At 41.1% G+C, this 20,047-nt stretch overlaps 1 protein-coding gene across 23 annotated transcripts in view; it reads left to right on the top strand.

Moving 5' to 3' along the window:
- The window catches only part of PARD3 (par-3 family cell polarity regulator), a 798,768-nt gene that overhangs the window by 421,025 nt on the left and 357,696 nt on the right, over positions 1-20,047 (top strand). For all 23 annotated transcript variants that reach the window (XM_070429321.1, XM_070429362.1, XM_070429354.1 and 20 more), the window contains 2 exons: positions 12,078-12,203; positions 13,896-14,278. In XM_070429321.1, the coding sequence (XP_070285422.1) occupies positions 12,078-12,203; positions 13,896-14,278 (509 nt within the window). The remainder of the gene's footprint in view (positions 1-12,077; positions 12,204-13,895; positions 14,279-20,047) is intronic.

The raw sequence follows: 20,047 nt of genomic DNA, 5'->3' as shown, positions 1-20,047 counted from the left end.
CTCCTGATGTCTGGGACAGCCTGAGTGATAAAATTGTTCTTTAAAATTAGTTGTCCCAATTCTGAATCTGGGGTAATGTTGGTGTGCTTAACCAAAGCCTCCCTGAGCCTTTCTAAAAAGCTGAGGGGTTTTCGTCAGCCCCTTGATGAATGGTGGTTAATTTAGAGTAATTAATGGGCTTTATTTTACTACGTCTGAGGCCTTCCATAATATGGAACTGGCAGTGCTTTCTTTTCTACCTCTCAGTTTCAGGACCTTGCTTTTCAGCAGCTGAGAGGGTCAGGTTTAATATGAGCATAATGACTCTATATGAGAGGTCAAACATTTGAGGTTTGGAAAGATCTTAATATGTTTCTCAGAGTCTTCCAAGAACTTTCCTAAATCACTTTTAATTTATTTCATGTCCCAGGGTGAGAAGGGGATCTGAGCTAAAGTATGATCAGATCCTTCATCTGTCTTGGTGAAGTTAATGTTGGCTTATTCCTAGGCCTCCGCCTTCTCCCTTGGTGAACTTTGGGTTGTTACTGCCAGGAGTGAAGGAACAAGTTTATGGTTTTCCACCTGCCTCTGGCTTGTCCCCTAGATCAGTGGTCGGCAAACTCATTAGTCAACAGAGCCAAATATCAACAGTACAACGATTTAAATTTCTTTTGAGAGCCAAATTTTTAAAACTTAAACTATATAGGTAGGTACATTGTTATTAACTTAATTAGGGTACTCCTAAGCTGGCCTTTGCTAAAAACGTCCTCAATCTGATTGAGGTACGTTCGCTGAGGTCGACCCCTTCCGACTCTCCCATCCACACTCGTCTTATATACTTGTTTCGTCTATCTCCTTTCCAAAAACCAACTTCTGTGCATGGGTCACGAAGTTTCAATTGCACTGTACGTGCGTGCCCGCACGTGGTATTTTGTGGAAGAGCCACACTCAAAGGGCCAAAGAGCCACATTTGGCTCGCGAGCCGCGGTTTGCCGACCACTGCCCTAGAGTAAAGAAAGTCTAAACATATGAGACTTCCAACTATTTTCCATTTTTCCTACAGAAAAGATCTAATTGTAGGATGGTGTTATACTTGAGGCTTCCTTCTGGGGGCCAACTTTCCCCATTTGCTACTTGGTATTGAGGCTAAACCTGAGTGCAGAGAAAAATCAGGCATTATTTCTTTAAGATTTGTGGGTCAAATTATCCTAATTTTTTAAAAAAATATATTTTATTGATTTTTTACACAGAGGAAGAGAGAGGGATAGAGAGTTAGAAACATCGATGAGAGAGAAACATCGATCAGCTGCCTCTTGCACACCTCCTACTCGGATGTGCCCGCAACCAAGGCACATGTCTTTGGCTGGAATCGAACCTGGGACCTTTCAGTCCGCAGACTGACACTCTACCCACTGAGCCAAACCGGTTAGGGCAAATTATCCTAATTTTTGAGGATGCATCCTAGGGGCTGTCTTTATGTAGTGTGGATGACACGCTTCCCATCTGAAAGAAAGAAGAAGAAAGTAAAAGAAGTGCACAAGGATGATTCCTGTATCCATTGTACTCGCACAAGGATGTTTCCTGTATCCATTGTGCTCACAAAGATGTCCTTGCCAGTGGGCCATCCCCCACCTGGCCAAGGCTGAAGGGAGTTCCCACTCTGAATCTAGGAGTGAGGGGTACCTTGCCCACGGAAGGTCGCAAACAAGGCTGCCGGGTGGACTAACCTCACTTACCACTGTGGTGGCCACCCAAGCTCACACACAAGCCGCCCTCCTGCCTCCCTATCTTGTGGGGGAAGTGTACCTCATGTCTTGCTCTCAGGCAAGCCCTTGTCTTTGATTAAAAAGGGCCTGAGATAGCTGTAATGTGTTTGAAGTACCCGCTGAACTGGATGGGTTGAAGTACCTGCTGAACTGAATTTCCTAGGGATCTATTCTAGGATGAGGAATTAAGAGAATTTCCACAATACCCGGAACCCTGGTTCAGCCAGTATCCAGGGAAAGTATAAACAACTCCGGTCCCCAACCCTTGTATCCCCTTCGTCATTAAAGGATTTATCCTCTGCTTGATTTCTGAAGAAAGGATGGAATCTATTTCTAGCCAAATTTAGTATTTTAAACTTCCCTGCTCACTGGCTTAACTCTTAGTTTCTACTGAACCTCAATTTCTGCTGTTTTACTTCCAATCCTTAAAAATGCCACCTCAGAGATATAATTTTCTTTTAAACTGGGCAACCAACTTGGTTGCTCCCCCGAAAATACCTGGGAGAGGGACATGCTAGTTGACTTTGCAGGGAATAGTTTAGGAAAAATGCACACCTTCTTAGTTTTTATTAATGGCAGTACTGGTGGAAGAGATTTTTATTTCCCCCTTTTAAGCTTAAATTTACCCCTGAATATCTAGTACTCATCTATATATTTCACTTAGGTATGCTCAAAGGGGGTGCCACTTTCTATATATACTTTCAATAATTCCCTGAAGTTCTACAAACCCCTTTTAGTTCAAAGATATGACCTGCTTAGAAGCCTGGAATTTAGAGTAAGTCAGAGTCCTTTCTATGGGTTTTTCTAAAGACTTAAATGCACCAAAGTAAAGCAATGGCTGTCCAATATGACAAAATTCAAAAGTGGCATGGTTATAGATTTGTTTAAAATTCAATTGATAAAACCTTTACTCTATAGCATTCTGAGACAACAACCTTTTAGTACAACAATCAATCTACACTAATAAAAGAGAAACATGGTAATTAGCATACAACCGCTACCCTTCCCATTGGCTAATCAGGGCAATATGCAAATTAACTGTCAGCCAAGATGGCGGCCAGCAGCCAGGCAGCTTGAAGCGGAACATGAGGCTTGCTTGCTCCAGTGACGGAGGAAGCCAAGGTTCCCCGCCTGCTGCCGCCTGGCTCTGAGCTCCTGAAGCAACAGCTCCAAAAGATACAATGTTTCAATTATAGAAGCTAAAAGATGGCAGTTAATTTGCATATACCAGTTGCGAGGGAAGACTTGAGGACAACATAGAGGCCAAGCAGTACGGAAGGGAGCTAAGTAGAGGCCTCGAGGACAGAAACGGAGCCAAGGCTACAGAGGTGGGAGGTGGGAGGTGGGAGGGCAAGCCCAGCCACAGCGGCTGCGAGGAGGGGCAGTGGCTCGGAGGGGAAATGGGCAGAGCCTGGGAGTGGAGGGGAAACCTGCCACAGTGCCTGGGAGCTGAGGGGAAACCCAGCAGGAGTGGCTGAGAGCAGGAGGGGAAACTGGCCACAGCACCTGGGAGCGGGAGGGGAAACCCAGCAGGAGTGGCTGAGAGCAGGAGGGGAAACTGGCCACAGCCCTGTCACAGGGAACGGCGTCCTCTGGAGCCAGGCCGCTTTGAGCCTGTAGGCCTGTGCATAGGCCCTGAGTGGCCGAAGTCCGGAATGCCGGGCCTACGCTTGCAGGTGCCAAGCGGCCAGGCTTGGGGTGGGAACATCCCCAGGACCCAGGCACTCCAAACTGGCGCACACCCAAGCGGCCAGGAACTGGGCGGGAACGTCCCCTGCAGCGAGTGAGCAGACAGCAGGGCCCTGCTTGCCACTGTCTGTGGCAGCGAGGGGCAAGCAGTCCCTTGCAGGGCCCCCACAGAGAGCAGACACCAGGGCCCTGCTTGCCCCTGCTTGCCCCTGCGGTGGCGAGCCAGAGAGAAGACAGCAGGGCACTGCTTGCCCCTGACCCCAGCGGCGAAGGACAGGCAGTCCCCTACAGAGAGCAGACACCAGGGCCTACGGTGGCGTCAAGCAGGCAGGTCCGCAGAGAGCAGAGGACCATGGGGAGCAGGTCTAAGCCATCAGTAGGACATCCCCTGAGGGCTCCCAGATTGGAGAGGTTGCAGATCAGGCTGAGGGACCCCTCCTTCCCTGTGCACGAATTTCGTGCACCGGGCCTCTAGTTTGTATATAAAAAATAACGTGGCACATGGCTTATTTCAGGAGGTGTATCAAACATTGAAAACAAAGTATATGTGTCTGAATAGATACTGTTGTTAGTTTTTATTTGACAGAGCTTCCTTGTGCAATTTCAATGATACTGAATCGGTCTAATTTAGTTAAAAAATACTTCTTTTTAGGAAGAGCGTATAGATCTTTGAGCCACCCCAGAGCCCTCGGGGTGTCACAAAGCTGTCTCTCAGTTAAATTCTTGAGAGCTTACACTCGGAAGTGCTGCCAAAGTATACTCAATTTGAAGATTACCAAAGCTTAAACTGGTTTTAACATTAAAGATTTGGTCCGGACCACAGAATCAACCCTTTTCTTTTTCTTTTTTTAAACATTTAAATTAACATTTTATTTTATTAAAATATATTTTATTGATTTTTTTCTTACAGAGAGGAGGGGAGAGGGATAGAGAGTTAGAAACATGGATGTGCCTGCAACCAAGGTATATGCCCTTGACTGGAATCGAACCTGGGACCCTTCAGTCCACAGGCCAACACTCCATCCACTGAGCCAAACCAGTTAAGGCGGAATTAGCCCTTTTCAATCTGGCTAATAAATTGTTATATTCTAGTAATGCCACAGAAGCACAGACACATACAATATGTTTTTGGACTGTTATCCTTTGCGTAGAAAGGCTGGGAGGACACCCCTATTGCCCGCCTATTCCCTTGCCACTATGTCCCCAAGAGCACAGAAGCGACCAAGCTGTGACCACCACATAGCCAACCTCAGTTCTGCTTTGGCCGACCTGCGTGGTTTGGGACGTCACAGGCAGGCACGAACCACCCTGTTCTGGCACTACTGATGCTGTGTACTGACTGCATACTGGGCATGATTCTGGCAGGGCTTTGAAGATTTCCCCACCCTGGCCCCTCCAGAGCGCCTGTGTGCGTTTTACAAGTGTTGCCTCTCATTCTGCGGCTTTGAAACCTAAAAGCTGCTTTTCAGGTTAAAACTGCCCCTTTTTCCTCTTCCTCCACCTGTTTTGCCTCAGGTGTGGGAGATAATGGTTTGTTAGCTACAGGCAGGCTACAACTTTAGCTAGTGGTCAGGCCATTGTTTAAACTTCCCTGGGTTAACACATTTCTTTTCAACCTTATCACATACGCAACCTTCACAAATTTTATACTTTCAAATTAGCCTTTGAATCTTAAAATCTTAACCCAGCACAGCAAAATGACCTTTGGTTCTGGAGGGCACAAAGCCCACACAGCACAGAAACAGAAGGTTTCTTATGTTCATAAAACGGTGAAAAGCAAATGAAACTAGCAAAAAACATCAGTAACCAAAGTTACATTACAGACACACAGACAAAAAGTCTCTCAGAATTCAAACCCTGAATTCCTGGCCACTGATGCCTTAAAGTTCCTGAAATCCCTGCCATGTGTTCAGCCTGTCCACAAGCAGCTGGACCCCCAGCAAAGTGGGGCATGCCCCCTCTTTAAACAGATTGATCCAAACAACAAAGACACAAAATATCAACAGAGACACTCTTATACACAAGATTTACAAGTGTGCACAACCCACACCTGAGAATGCCTTTCATTAGCACATTAAGCACCCAGCCTGTTTTGTCGTCCGGACGGAAAGTACAGTGTCAGTCACTGGTGACTGACAGGGCGCTTAACGTGTTAAAAAAAAAAAGTACCGAAGCAGAGCGATGTCTCCTGTCCCTGGTTTGGGGACTGACCCTCCCCAGAACCTCAGCATTCTCCCAATGGACTGTTTTGGGGAATGCATTCCCTAGGTCTAGAATTTCTGTTTTCCATCCTCAGCAGGTCTTTTCTGACCTTTCGTGCAAACTCCGAGATTTGCTTTGTCTCTCTCTGACCATTTCCCTTGTGGGAGAACAGAACCGAAAATCAGAACTCCGCATTCACTTTATGCCCCAGACATTTCCCAGTCACATGTACCCGACCTCCAAGGATACTTAACCACCAAAATGACACTTAGTCCAATTTACCATTTTGGCCCATGCATGTGGCTTGCCTCGTGTATATCCCCCTTGTGTCATTTTCTCCATCTTCCAAAGACAGTCTTGGGCCTTTTCTGTAGCATCTGTGAAGAAATGGGGCTTAGGCCAAGAGGCCATCCAAAATTGGGTGGTGTGGGCCTCCCCTTAAACCAGCCTTTCCCTCTTCACGTGTACAGAAGTCTCGGACGCATCCCCAAATTGTGAGAAATGGCTTACCTATTCAAATTTCTAATGACGGACCAGGAAACAAAAACATGGTGAAAATGAGACTTTTAATAACACTCCCAAGAGTGGGTGCCCATTTTACAGGATCACAATAAAGGCAAGAGACACGTGACCTAGTAATTAATGGGCTACCTTAACAGCTGTGTCTGGCTATAATGCTGAATTCTCTGAAAGGCTAAAACTTCTACAAGGGTGGTGGCAGAAGTGGTTAAGGGCTGTGATTAACTCCTTTTATGCCTGGTGGGAAGATCTAGGACCATACTTATATGCCAGGAGTGGAAACAGTTGGCTGCCCCTGCTTGTGTTAACTCTCGCCTAAAAGTTTTCCCTTAGGACCCTTACTAGAGAGGCCTGCACAAATGGAGACTGAGGAGTTAAGCTTAGTGGGATCTGGACTGCGGAGGCGGTGGTCTTGGCTAGATGCTATTTGACCTGACTGAGATAGAGAGCAGAAGAAAAAGGCAGATGATTCTTCAATAAAACCTGCTTGGGATCTGGGCCAGAGGAGTGGACATATGTAGTGGGTCAGAAACATGATGTTTTTGGAAACGTGTCTGAGTTTCTCTCCTGGTGTCTAAGACAACTGCGAGGACCCAGGATGCTGGGTGACCAACCCTTGTATGCATCCCCTGGTCGGGTCAGAGTTTAATTACAGGTGTTGTCTCTATGAGGCTGCCTTCCCTCCATAGAGACCTTTCTCCCAGCGCCCCTGCGAGGTCCTTTACTCACTTAAAGACATTCGAGATTTCTCAACCCAGGGGAGGAATTTGCCTCTTTGGAAGGGACCCATTCACTCATTCAACCGATGGCCGGGTTTTGTCTTCAGACTGGTGGCAGCCTAATGCTAACCCGACCTGGCACCAGTTTATCCTGACAAGGGAGATTTTTTTCTTTTAGTAGCAGTCACCCTAATGGCTTTTACTTGACTGACTCATGCCTGCTATGGTTTTGGCCCTGGAGAATATACCCAGAAAGGAGCAGTGAAAGAGAGAGAGAGAAATGCCCACTTTTTAGATGACAGCCAAGTTTAAGTGGCTGGCGGGCATCCATCAGCCTCAAGATCATACAAGGGACAAAAAAGGGACAGAATCTGTGGGTATACTCACAGTTCAACGTGAAGAGTGTTGCACCATTATGATAGGGGATTTTTGGACTGGAACACTAGGTGTTCCCCCGGGCAGGATGGCTTCCCCAGATTCTTTGTCCATCAGAGTCAAAGAATGAAACCTCAAATAGAAGATGGTATAGCAAAGGTGGAAATTTATTGAAGAAGTACAGACTCCCATGTGGGGAGGGAGAATGAATCTCACAGCACAGACTCCCACGTGGGGACGGGGAAAGAGTCACACTGAGTTTCTTTTTTCCCGGTTTATAAAGGCTGCATGCAGTTTTTTGTGCCTCAATATCCCCTCTGATTGGCCACTATTCCCCTTTGACTTGGTCAGTATAGCAACTCTGAGCTCAAAGGTCAAACCTCACATAGGACATGTGAGGCCCTCCTTCTTTATTTTTTAAATATAGACCTAACCCTAACCCTAAACCTGTGTATTTCACCCCTAAAAAATTCCTATTTCATTTGCATTTTTTAAAAGAAATTTATTCAGAAGTGAGATTTTTGGATATAGTATTCCCCCTGACACACACACACACACACACACACACACAGTGGATGTAGTATTTTCCCCCCTCGGTCTCTTCTCCCCCCCTCCCCAACACACACACATACACACAATTTTGAAAAAGGTATAAGAAACAGTAGAAGAGGTGTTTTTCTGGATGTTTCAGATCTATAAGAAAAAATATTTATTTGCTCAAAAAGCATGTGCCATGTTGGGTTTACATTAGATTCATATGGGAGGTCAAGGAGGTTTTGTATCACATACCCTGGAACCCTGTGGCCACATCTTCATAATTCTGCTGTTCCAGTAACCAGTACACTGAGTCTTCTTTCCATCTGGGTGGTTGTTTCTGTTCTTGGACTATTTCCCCCAAACAAAGTTTGACCAGTTCCTTATTTCCCTCTCTGTCTCTTATTTTTTTTGCAAAGTGGTTTCTTCTTATGGAAATGGTTGTTCCTAATGAGGAATCTTGGTAATTTCCAAGGTGAAAAACTATTCTCTGTTCCAGCATATTGAGATGCCAAAATGTTTTGAAGTTTATTACCTTCAGTTATTTTCTTTACTAAAAGTGTTACAGGGACCACAATACCAGAGGTAGTCAATTCTTTATTACTTCAGGTCAAGTTCTAGTTCCTGGTTGAATTTGCAAAATATATACTTTAATTGTTTTTAATTATATATACTACTTGAGATACCTTTAGATTGAATGTGGGAGGAATAGAAATATACCTGCTTACACACACAAATTTTCAGGAAGATGGAAGCATCTGTTATTACTTCCTGTTGATTTCCCTTCAGAGGGTACTTTTCATTCTCAGTCTAGCTGTTATGTTATCAGTTTAATTTTCTTGTGAAGTTTTTTTCATAGTTCATTCCCATTGTTTTGTAACCATTTTCACCTGGTGAAGCTAATGAGATAATTTTTGCAGATTGTGCTACTTTACTTTTAAGTGAATCCATTCTTTTTGAGAGAATGATTCTAATAGTGTGGTCAAGTACTTAGAAATCAGCAGGCTACTAACTTCTTAATTCAGTCTGTTCTTTCATTCCCTGATTACTTGCCATGTCACTCAGAGTGAAAATCTTCCTCTGCTGACTACCCCCACCCATCCTTTCTCTTATCTCTTATCTGCTGAGAAATAGAATTCTGATATTTTGTGACTATTTTAACAAAGTTGAATTTTAAAGCCTCATTTAGTAAACCTCAGTTATATTTTATGTAAGTGTGGTAGTTTATTTATTATTTGTAGTTTTTGTTTTCTGTTTTTTTAAATTTCTGTTAGGATTATTGATGCATTTGGCCGTAAATGAAGAATGCCATGCCTTTTTACTTTAGATTATCATCTAGAGTGATTCCCAGAAAGAAAAAGTAAATTTTAAAAGAAAAATAATTATTTAAATGAATATAAATCCATAGACATGTTCATCTGAAAAATATTGATGCTACCTATAGAGTTAAATTATAGATTTTCAAGTTATATTATTTTAAACTGTCATAAATACTGAATTAATACTATTAGAGATAAATTTATAAACATAAATTATCAGTGTTAGTTAACTGCTACGTAATTTCTGTTAAACGTAGTCTATATTTTTTTTTCTAAAAATATTCTGTGGAATCTTTTAAAATACACAAACTATTTTAGAATATATGAAAACATTATTACTCAGTTTAGGCTGAAGAAATGCTGTAATTATGATTTCACCAATTAACTAATTGAGCGACTCTTGGTAGCATGTATTTTTACTGCAGAAACCATGTTTTGTTTTGTTTTCTGTTTTGTTTTGTTTTTTAATCCTCAGCTGAGGATATGTTTTTATTGATATTTAGGGAGAAAGGAAGGGAGAGAGAGTGAGAGGGATAAACATTGATGTGAGAGAAACATCAGTCAGTTGCCTCCTGCATGTTCCCTGTCCTGGGATCGAACCTGCATCCTGGGTTTATGTCCTGACTAGGAATGGACCCTGCAACCTTATGGGACAACACTTCAACAAAGTGAGCCCCCTTGCCAGTGCTGTATTTTTTTTTTCAAGTAGTCTCAGTCTGTAGAAGCAGCTTGTGTATGATTGAGTCACCTTTTCCTTTGATGGTAAAGTAGCTAAATGTCTTTTACTTGTTCCACTATTATCAGTAACTGAGATTTAATATGATTTCTCAAATTATTTTGTCCCATTCAACAGAATCATAGAGATATCTTAACTTGATTCCTCTTCTAGAATACTGTTCCATTGGACATAGAAACAACTTAAACAATAGAGAAGCATAGGGAGGTAGACTGTGGGTATGATGATATTTTAACAATAACTTCATCATTGGTGTGGCATATTATGAAATCTCTTTTCTTCCAAATACAGACTAAGACTGTTAAGTTGCTCATGCAGCTATACCAGTATACTTTATTCTTACCTTGAGCTCATGGAATTTTTATATTGATTTATTTCCAATATATGGTAGTAAGCAACTAAAAATTACTTACATCACTCACTAGATTTTTAGACTCTTGCACTAGTAGATGCTAATCCTCAAATGGTAAAATTACAATAGGCAATTTAAATGTTATCTCCTCTTGTTATTCTTGCTAGTTGGTACACTTGGCCTAGTAAAACACATTGCTTCTTTACTATATTTAATAATAAAAATTAGAATGAAGTTAAATGATGACTGTAAATGTTCATGAAAGAAACAAGATTAAATGGCAAAATAATTGAAAAAGGGCCTTTGCTGCAATTTAATTTATTTCAGTTCAATTATATATTTGGTATAAATGATACCTTCATGAAAGAAAGAAAGGATCTGAGTTTCCGTTTCATTTCACTTGTATTTTATTTTGCAAAAAGCTAATTAGAAATATGAGACTTGTTTGCCTCAGCTACACTCAGTCACCCATTCATTCCATTGTCACTTATCATTTACTACTAGCTAAGTGCTTGAGCTTATATTATTGAATCCCATCTTCTCCATCTTCTAGGAGCTTATAGAGAGAAAGTGTGTCTATCAGTACCAATAACAGAGGAGTAAGATGAATGGCCACAGAAGAGATAACAGCACTTACTGTAAAAGAAGAAACTATTTGGGAATAGGTCTACTGGAAAGATATGTAGGGTACTACAAATTGTATGCTATTGGAAAAAAATATATATTTATGTTATATATATATATATATATATATATAAGCTATTGGGAATGATGGTGTCTTCAACTTTATATATATATGCTATTGGGAATGATGGTGTCTTCAACTTTATATATATATATATGCTATTGGGAATGATGGTGTCTTCAACTTTAATTTATGCAGGATTCTAAATTGTATTATCAGTATGGGCATTTTTTCTCTAAATGTTGTGATTATGAAAGAAAACACAAACTTGGGCAGGCCAAAAATAAGTTCATAAAAATTTTAACATGATTGTGATATAGAATTTATGCTAACCATCAAGTAAGTCGCAGCATTAGAACTAAGTAAAAATTACATCACCTTATTCTGTGATCCTATAAAATTCTGCTGTTTGCTCTGGGGAGTGAATACTGTCCTTCCTTGTCAGTCAAATAGTTACTGTTCTAGGCCATGTACACCAGTAATTTTTACTGTTTTCCCTTCAGATTGGTCTCTAAAAGTTTATTCAGGCTTTTCTTTCAACCTGAAGTTTGAGTATACATTGAAGAGATGAGTGTGTGTCATTATTTGAACCTGTTACTGGTTTTCTTCAAATGGGAATAATGGCAACAAGTTACTTTAGGGAGATTTAACAAGTTTTAAAATTCAGAATATTAGGTCAGATCAAATTCAGATGCCAGGATGGAATGTCTTCTATTTTTAATTCTTTCCTATTTTGCTTCTCAAATATACAATGTGCTCGGGTAGTCTTTCCTCCCTACCTTTACTTTCATGGTATGATGGAGGTTGCCATTAGCAGTGTACCAGCTGGCGGAAAACAGAAAACTGACAAACCTATGCACAAATGCATGCTCATCCATGATCCACACTGCCTTATCCACTGAGCCATCAGGCTAGCTCTGTTTGAAGCATTTTTAAGCATAGACAGAAGTATTGGTATATAGTTTGTTCCAGAAACACAATACTAACAAAACAGAAATGTTTTGTTATATTTTTTGAAATTATTCCTTTTTTACACATCATTTACACTGTTTTACTTTTTCTGCGGTGTTGTTTTAAAATAGCAATTTAATATGCCCCTTTATTAGGAAGTCTCTATAAATATAATACCAGAATTAAAGCAGTGGGACATTGTACATGGTCAAATATTACGTGTGTAATGATTTGCATTCTTAATGTTCCAGAACCCTGGGGTTATTAGTAAAACGATTGGAGAAAGGTGGTAAAGCTGAACAAGAAAACCTTTTTCATGAGAATGATTGCATTGTCAGGATTAATGATGGCGACCTTCGAAACAGAAGATTTGAACAGTAAGTGTGTGCTGGAGACACTGCTGTGCTTCCATGTTTTAGGCATGATGGAGTGCAGTCATCAAAATGCTTTCCACACCAAATCTGGGATCTCTGTCTTTATACTAGAGAGTAGTATTTTCTGGTTTATGTTGCTTTTAAACATTTAATTAAATTGGAGCTAATCACTACCATCAGACTGTATTTTAAAATGTCCTCTGGCCCTGGCAGTTTGGCTCAGTGGATAGAGTATTGGCCTGCAGACTGAAGGGTCCCAGGCTTGATTCAGGTCAAGGGCACATGCCTGGGTTGTGAGCTTGTTCCCCAGTGGGGGGCATGTAGGAGGCAGCCAATTGGTGATTCTCTCTTATCATTGATGTTTCTATCTCTCTCTTCCTCTCCCTTCATCTCTGAAATCAATAAAAATATATTTAAAAAATGTAAAATGCCCTCTGACTGGTAGAGTGCTTCTTAAAATATTATGGCCCCAATTTAGGCTTTACAGTTTTGCTACTCTCACCTTTTGGAAAATTTACCAGGATACCAGTTTGTTTTATACTGTAACTCACATTTCCAACTTTGTCTCATATAATGTTCCTCAGGACAAATAAGCAAAGCTCTTTGAACCACAGTGAATGGTTTGTCCAGATTTTCTTTATCCTGATTCATGTTTCCTTTTTTCAAATACAAAAATAAAGTTGTTCAGTTTTTATAAAATAAGGCAAGAGTGAGCAGAAATAAGGACTGGGCAATCAGTATGAGGCAGTGCAATTCCCGGACTGGTCATGGAGTAGCACTGGGCCTGTGACTCCTAACATTCTGAGTCATTGAGGCTGTATTGTTCTTAGGATTTTTGTACACACAGACTTGAATTAATTTTGCTGATACATAATGTGCTTTCTATTGTTTTGTAAGTATATTTCTAAGTATATTTCTTTAAAACCTCGAATGGTTCCCTGTAAGGAAATCATTTATAAATTTTTTTCTGTGTTTTTTTAAAATATATTTTTATTGATTTTAGAGAGAATGGGGGAGAGAGAGAGAAAGAGAGAGAGAGAGAGGAAGGAAGGAAGGAAGGAAGGAAGGAAGGAAGGAAGGAAGGAAGGAAAAGAAAAGGAGAAAAGAAAAGAAAAGGAAAGGAGAGGAAAGAAGAGAAAAGAAAGGAAGAAAGAAAGAAAGATTAGTGATGAGTGAGAATCATTGATTGACTGCCTCCTTCGTGCCCCACACTGGGAATTGAACCTGCAACCTGAGCGTATGCCCTGACTGGGAATCGAACTATGACTTCCTGGTTCATAGGTCCACCCACAACCACTGAGCAATACCAGATGTGCTATAATTTTTTAAAAGTGGTATTGGAGGTTGTAGAGAGGAGGTTGTATTTAATTTCTATTAATATTGAAATTATAATACCTCCATTGTACTTTAAACTATTATTTAATGATTTATAGTTTAGAGCACAGTATTTTATCTGTAGTTATGATAATTTTCTCCTTTTTATTTAGAGAATGAGAAATTTAAGTTTGGAGAAACAGTTATGCTTCTATCAGAGTTTGCAAACATGATTGATAAATGGGATATCAGAATTTCGGTTTTCAGTCTCAACAAAGTGTATCATTCCTTGTTGCTTAATTTGTATACTTAATTAAGCTCTTAATATCTTCTAGTCTGCAAGTCTTAATTTGCTAATTTTCCATTCATTCTCAAACCCAGAGCACAGCATATGTTTCGACAGGCCATGCGTACACCCATCATTTGGTTCCATGTGGTTCCTGCAGCAAATAAAGAGCAGTATGAACAACTCTCCCAAAGTGAGAAGAACAATGACTATTCAGGCTGCTTCAGCCCTGATAGCCAGTATATTGATAATAGGAGTGTGAACAGTGCAGGGCTTCAGGCACCACAGAGAGTACCCAGACTGACCCACCAGGCCGAACAGATGGACTCGCACCCACGACTACCTCAGAGTACACAGCCCTCTGGAAAGCCACCGGCAGCTCCAGCCCCAGCACCACAAGGTGTATTTGGAACAAGTGTAAGCAGTGGTTATAACACCAAAAAAATAGGCAAGAGGCTGAATATCCAGCTTAAGAAAGGTACAAACCTTGTTTTTGTTTGATGGAATTTCTTCTAAAACTAAACCGACTAACCCAAAACACCCTATGTTTTATTCCATTATGTGAAAGAAGTAATGTAATGATTTGTTAAAAAGTATTTACAATGTATTTTTATTCTTTTCAGATGAATTTGGCTATATAAAAATTGAAATGATCAGAGAATAAGGTTTTAAAAAATAAGTTTCATATGAAGATAGCAGTTACTATTGCAGTAAAATTTTTAACAATGAAGGAAAATGATTTCAGGACTTTACATTCAAACCCAAAACAGTAGTGAGGATTTGACTGTTTTGATTATCCCACTTGATGAGGACTTTAGAAAGGTCCTCCCATTTCAATGCTACCATTTTGGTTATTGGAAGTGATTGATTCCTCTGACACTGTTTTAATGGCTTGCGGTAGAATGAAGAGAAACTAGTCCAATTTTCCGGGATATTATACTGCTTCTGTTTCTTAAGGAGACAGGAGGATTATAATGGGCCTTGCTAATTCTTTATTACATATACCTTATATCAACTTATTTCTTTAAGTATCCCTGTCCTATAGACTATGGATCCTTGTGTACAGGATCCATGACTTAAAGCATATGCTAGAATTTCTGATTACCAATTGCTGTCCTCTCCAGGCATTGAGATATACTTTTGCTATCAGTGATCAATTTTAGCTGATCATTTTGATATATTTTTAAATTGTCTTTCAAAATGGTGTTATTGTAAGAACTAGAGGCCCGGTGCATGAAAATCGTGTACGGGTAGGGTCCCTAGGCCTGGCTAGCAATCAGGGCCAATTGGGGCCTTCCGGCTGCTGGCCAGAGCCTCCCTTCCCCGGCTGCCAGCGGCTGGTTGTCAGCTGGGGACTTCCGTCATTCTGGACTGCCCCCTGCTGGTCAACATAGCGAGTGATTGAACTCCTGGTCAAACCCTCGAGGGGACACTTTGCATATTAGCCTTTTATTTATATAGATATTTTTCTTTTTATGAGCCCAACCAATTCCTGTAGTTAGATGGAAATGAACCCAAGAGAAAGTTCAGCGATTACCTCACATCACCTGCCTGTTGATGGCATTAGTTTCCTACTAGAACATTCCATATCTTGACATGTAGACAATTTTTCTTTCTATGTGGGGTAAGGTTTACAAACTTGTAAGCTCTGAGATTCCTCATTACTTTCTAAGTCATGTTCTTTCATTGAGGTTTATGTGAACCACAGATTCCTTATTTCTGGTTATTGACTTTTAAGCTCCAACTACTTAGTTGACATGATTAGGAACTGACAGCTTTACTCCACTTTTGAAACCCATTACAAACACAGAATCATATCAGCATAAACCCCTTTAAGCTCTGTTAATTCCTAAATGAGAACTGGCAGATCCTCTTTCTTCCTGTTGCTCTACTAAAATGACAGGCCCTAATTTTTAAGCAAAAACATCAAGAAACAGCCCTAACCGGTTTGGCTCAGTGGATAGAGCGTCGGCCTGCAGACTGAAGGGTCCCAGGTTCGATTCCGGTCAAAGGAATGTACCTTGGTTGCAGGCACATCCCCAGTAGGGGGTGTGCAAGAGGCAGCTGATCAATGTTTCTCTCTCATTGATGTTTCTAACTCTCTATCCCTCTCCCTTCCTCTCTGTAAAAAATCAATAAAATGTATTATGAAAAAAAAAGAAACACAAATAGAGTTGTAAAAAAGATAAAGTTCTGCTTGGGATCTCTCAACAAAGGATAAACAGTTTACCTGGTCATTGTCATATAGCTATTAGTTCACAAATATCTTTACCTTTTTACACTGATACAGGCATATTTATTTAGTTAATTACAGTTTTTGATACAATTCTTATATTTTAGCAATTCATGATATATGAACTTTTTAGATAAAATCATTTTTTGAATAAAGAAACTTTTATTTTAATAGCATTTTAAAAGCTATGATTACATTTTATACAAGCTAGTTCACAAAGAATGTGCTCAATCAACATAAGAAAAATAGAAACAATGATTTTCTTTTAAATATTTTGCTGATCTTGAGTAATCTAAATATTATAGAGCTTTATAGATCTACCATGATTTTAATTTGCTGTGAGAATCCATGATAAAATGTTGAAACTACCTGTGGGTTCCTGCCAATACTTACAAATATTTTACATTTGTATGCCAATACATACAAATATTTACTGTGAATAACAGTGAAGAATGCTGATTGTCTTTGATTAATACTAAATACATCTATTTAAAAAATTATTTCATGAGAGTTGAACAAGCTTTCATTGTAGTTAATAGATGTTTTTTTACCAATTATGTTACATTTAACATTTTAATTAATTTATTTTTTAATCCTCCCTGGAAGATATTTTCCATTGATTTTTATAGAGAGTGCAAGAGACAGGGAAAGACAGAGAGAAATATCTATGTGAGAGAAACACATTGATTGGTTGCCTCCTGCACGTGCCCTGACCAGGGCCCTTGCTGGGGAGGAGCTCGCAAACCAAGTAAGTGTCCTTTACCAGAATTGAACCCGGGAACCTTTGGTCCATAGTGGGACACTCTATCCACTGGGACAAACCACCTAGGGCACATTTAAAATTATAAAGAAGTACATAAAAGACTTAGGGTATGTCAGTGTTAAACTTTAAATTCACTTCTAAGTGACCTGACATGCTTTGACAGAAGCTCTTCATAAACCGAGATCAGTTTTAAGTACTTAAAAAAAGAAGCCTTCATTAAAATTCTTTGTCATAATTTTGGAACTATGCCATATAATATCATAAAATAGAGTAGCCCCTATGTACTTGCTTCCATAATTATGATTTCTTAATATTTATTGCCATTTTGGCATTCTCAAATACCCCGCTCTTTTGTAGAAATTAGCTTTTTAATAAAGTCAGAAGGGAAGATCAGTAATCTGTTTCAGTCAGTGCAAAATATTTTGTTGGCTTTGCTAAATGAAAATTGATTTATCTTTCTTTTAAAGGTCATTGCTTGAAACTTTAGCTTACAGATTTAGAGGTTATTGCTAATATTTTAGTAGTATTAAGGTTCAGTCAGCCTTTATAATTCATATAAATTAATATTGCAAAAGTGTTGTAAATGTTGTAATGTACCCCGCGAATCACAGAAGGACGCCTCAAGAAGTCGAATTAAAGAGTCACATTTATTGCAATCCGGGACTATGAGGGGACATTCCCAAATCTCATAGTAGTCATTTGGTCACAGTTCCAGGATTATATAGGCAAAAAATCACACAGGTATTGATTACATCTCAGGGTTTGGAATGAGGCACCTGGCTCTCAAAAAAGCAGATTACAGAAGCAGAATTAAGCATGTTAATTACAGTTTCGGGTCTCGGGATCACTGAATTGACAGAAATACATTATCTAGAGCCTTTGGGTAACCTGGATTAAACTTAGGCATGTTATCTAAATTATAGTTCTGGGTCTCCGGATCACTGAGTTGATAGAAACACATTATCTAGAGCCATCGAGGCAATTTAGAGTAATTGCACTGTCCTGGTCTTAGGACCACTGAGTCAACTGGAACGCACCACCTGTGGCCACTAAAACAATTTAGGGTAATTGTGCTGTCCTGTTTCCCAGGTACAGAAGAATGTGCTTCAATAACCAGTAAGATCACAAAGTCATTCAATCAATAAGGCATTCAATCGAATGGGATGACTTATACAATTTAGAAAATCAAAGTAACCTGTCCATTGTTAAACAAAGCAAATAGGTACCATACTTCATTCCCCACTGGTTTTATGTACATGAGTGAAATCATGGACTCATCTTCATTAGTTAGGGGATTGTACTGCCCCCTAACTACAAGTAGTTTGACTGAATTAATTTTTCTAAACTGCCAGCTTGGCACATTTAATTTTGATTTACTCACCCCACTTCTTTTAGGGGCATTCTCTATTCTGTTCCTGCTCTCCTGTCCCCTAGCAGATCTAGCCCCACTTGGCCATGGACTTTCTCACTGGCTAGAATAAGATGTTCTTACAGTTACCAAGTGCCCTAGTGCCACGGTCCCCATCAGTACTGTCCTCACTGAAGTCCAGTTCCCCTCCTGCGGGTGTTGAGCCTCCTCCTGGCCTGCGTGGAGCCCAGGCTAGGGATCTCATGGGTGAGGCCGCTGGCTGTCGGGATCAAGGCTGTTTCCTGGAGCAGGAGCTGGGAGTGGTGTAGCCAGGTCTGGATGCCGTCAACAGGGAGACAGTGTATAGTCCTTTCCAAGTTGGGGTGAGTCCTTGGGTTGTGAACTTCTTTACCCACACCGAGTCCCCAGGCTGGAAAGAATGTACAGGGTCCGAGGTGGGCACTGGCAGGGCGACTCGAACAAGCTTATGGGTGGCTCTCTGGGTATACTGCAGAGCCTGCAAGGACTTGAGCAAGGAATGGTTATGACTTTTAGCTTTTAATTCCTCCCCTAACTTTGGGTAGGATAGGGGGAGGTTTACCAAACATGGTTTCAAAAGGAGAGAACCCCTCCCGGTTGGGGGTACACCTGGCCTGTAAGTAGGCAAAAGGGCAGGAGGTTGGTCCAGTTTTCACCGGTTTCTGGGATAAATTTAGTTAGGATCCTTTTAGAGTCCTGTTCTTACCTGCCCTGAATTTGTTGCCGGTATGCACAATGGAGTTTCCAATTTAAGCCTAAGACCTTAGCTGTACTTTGAGATACCTTGACTACAAGGCGGGGCTGTTATCTGACCCTATAACTGCTGATAGCCCAAATCTAGGTATAGGCAGTTTCTGTCCTAGTGGCATAGGCTTAAACCCATCCCGAAAAAGAGTATAAAAACTAGCAGGTACTCATACCCTGATGCCGGTGGCTTAATCTCTGTGAAATCCACCTCCCAATGCTCTCCTGGGGAGTTCCCCCAGGCCTGAATTCCTAGGGGGACCCTCTTTCCTTGCTTAGCATTTACCTGTGACCTGCCTCACAAAAGTTCAGAAGTCTTGGTGACACCTATGTGGGTAGCCTGGTGTAACTGGGCAACTAAAGTCTGACCTAGAGCCTCTGGGACCAACAGTCTGCCATCTGGTAGAGTCCACCAACCATTTGGTCCTCTGGTAGCTTGCTTCTGTTCTGCCAATACCTTTTCTTGTAAAGGCCCCACTGGTTTTTGGGCAGCTTCCTTGGCAGCTTGGTCTGCAACTCGGTTTCCTTGAGCAGTTTAGGGTGACTACTACCTCCTACTGCATACCAGATTTCATCCTGAACATAACTGCTCCCATCTTGTACATAACAGTACCTTGTCTGGTGATGATAGCAGGACATCTGTCAAGTCTGGGCGAGCTGTGTCTGTTACCTCTATGCAGTCGTGGATGGCTCCTCTGGATCATCATCTGGGAGCAGGCTGGCAGGGTTGATGGCCAATGTCTTATGGAATCAGATGCGGGGCTGGTCCAGGAGAAGAACTTGGTACTGGGTCTCCCTGGTGTTTGACATCCATCTCTTCAGAGCATCTCGAAGGAGGGCTTCCACAGCATGGGGTGTTGTCAGGGCTAGTTCCTGGCCCAAAGTCAGCTTATCTGCCTCCTTTACCAGCAATGCTGTGGTGGCCACTGCCCGAAGGCACGCTGGCCACCCTGCAGCCACAGGGTCTACTCTCTTAGACAGATAGGCCACAGGTCTCTTCCAGGGACCTAGAGTCTGGGAGAGAACCCCTTTGGCAATGCCCCTTACCTCACTCAGGTAGAGGTGGAAGGGCTTCCTGACTTCTGGCAAGGATAGGGCAGGTGCTGAGATGAGAGCCTTC

The sequence above is a fragment of the Myotis yumanensis genome, unplaced genomic scaffold (genome assembly GCF_028538775.1).
Source record: "Myotis yumanensis isolate MYYU_CA2020_CCGP unplaced genomic scaffold, mMyoYum1.0.hap1 SCAF_1, whole genome shotgun sequence".
Taxonomy (NCBI): domain Eukaryota; kingdom Metazoa; phylum Chordata; class Mammalia; order Chiroptera; family Vespertilionidae; genus Myotis; species Myotis yumanensis.
Note: the sequence above shows the minus strand (reverse complement) of the source record. Positions and strands in the feature narration are given on the sequence as shown.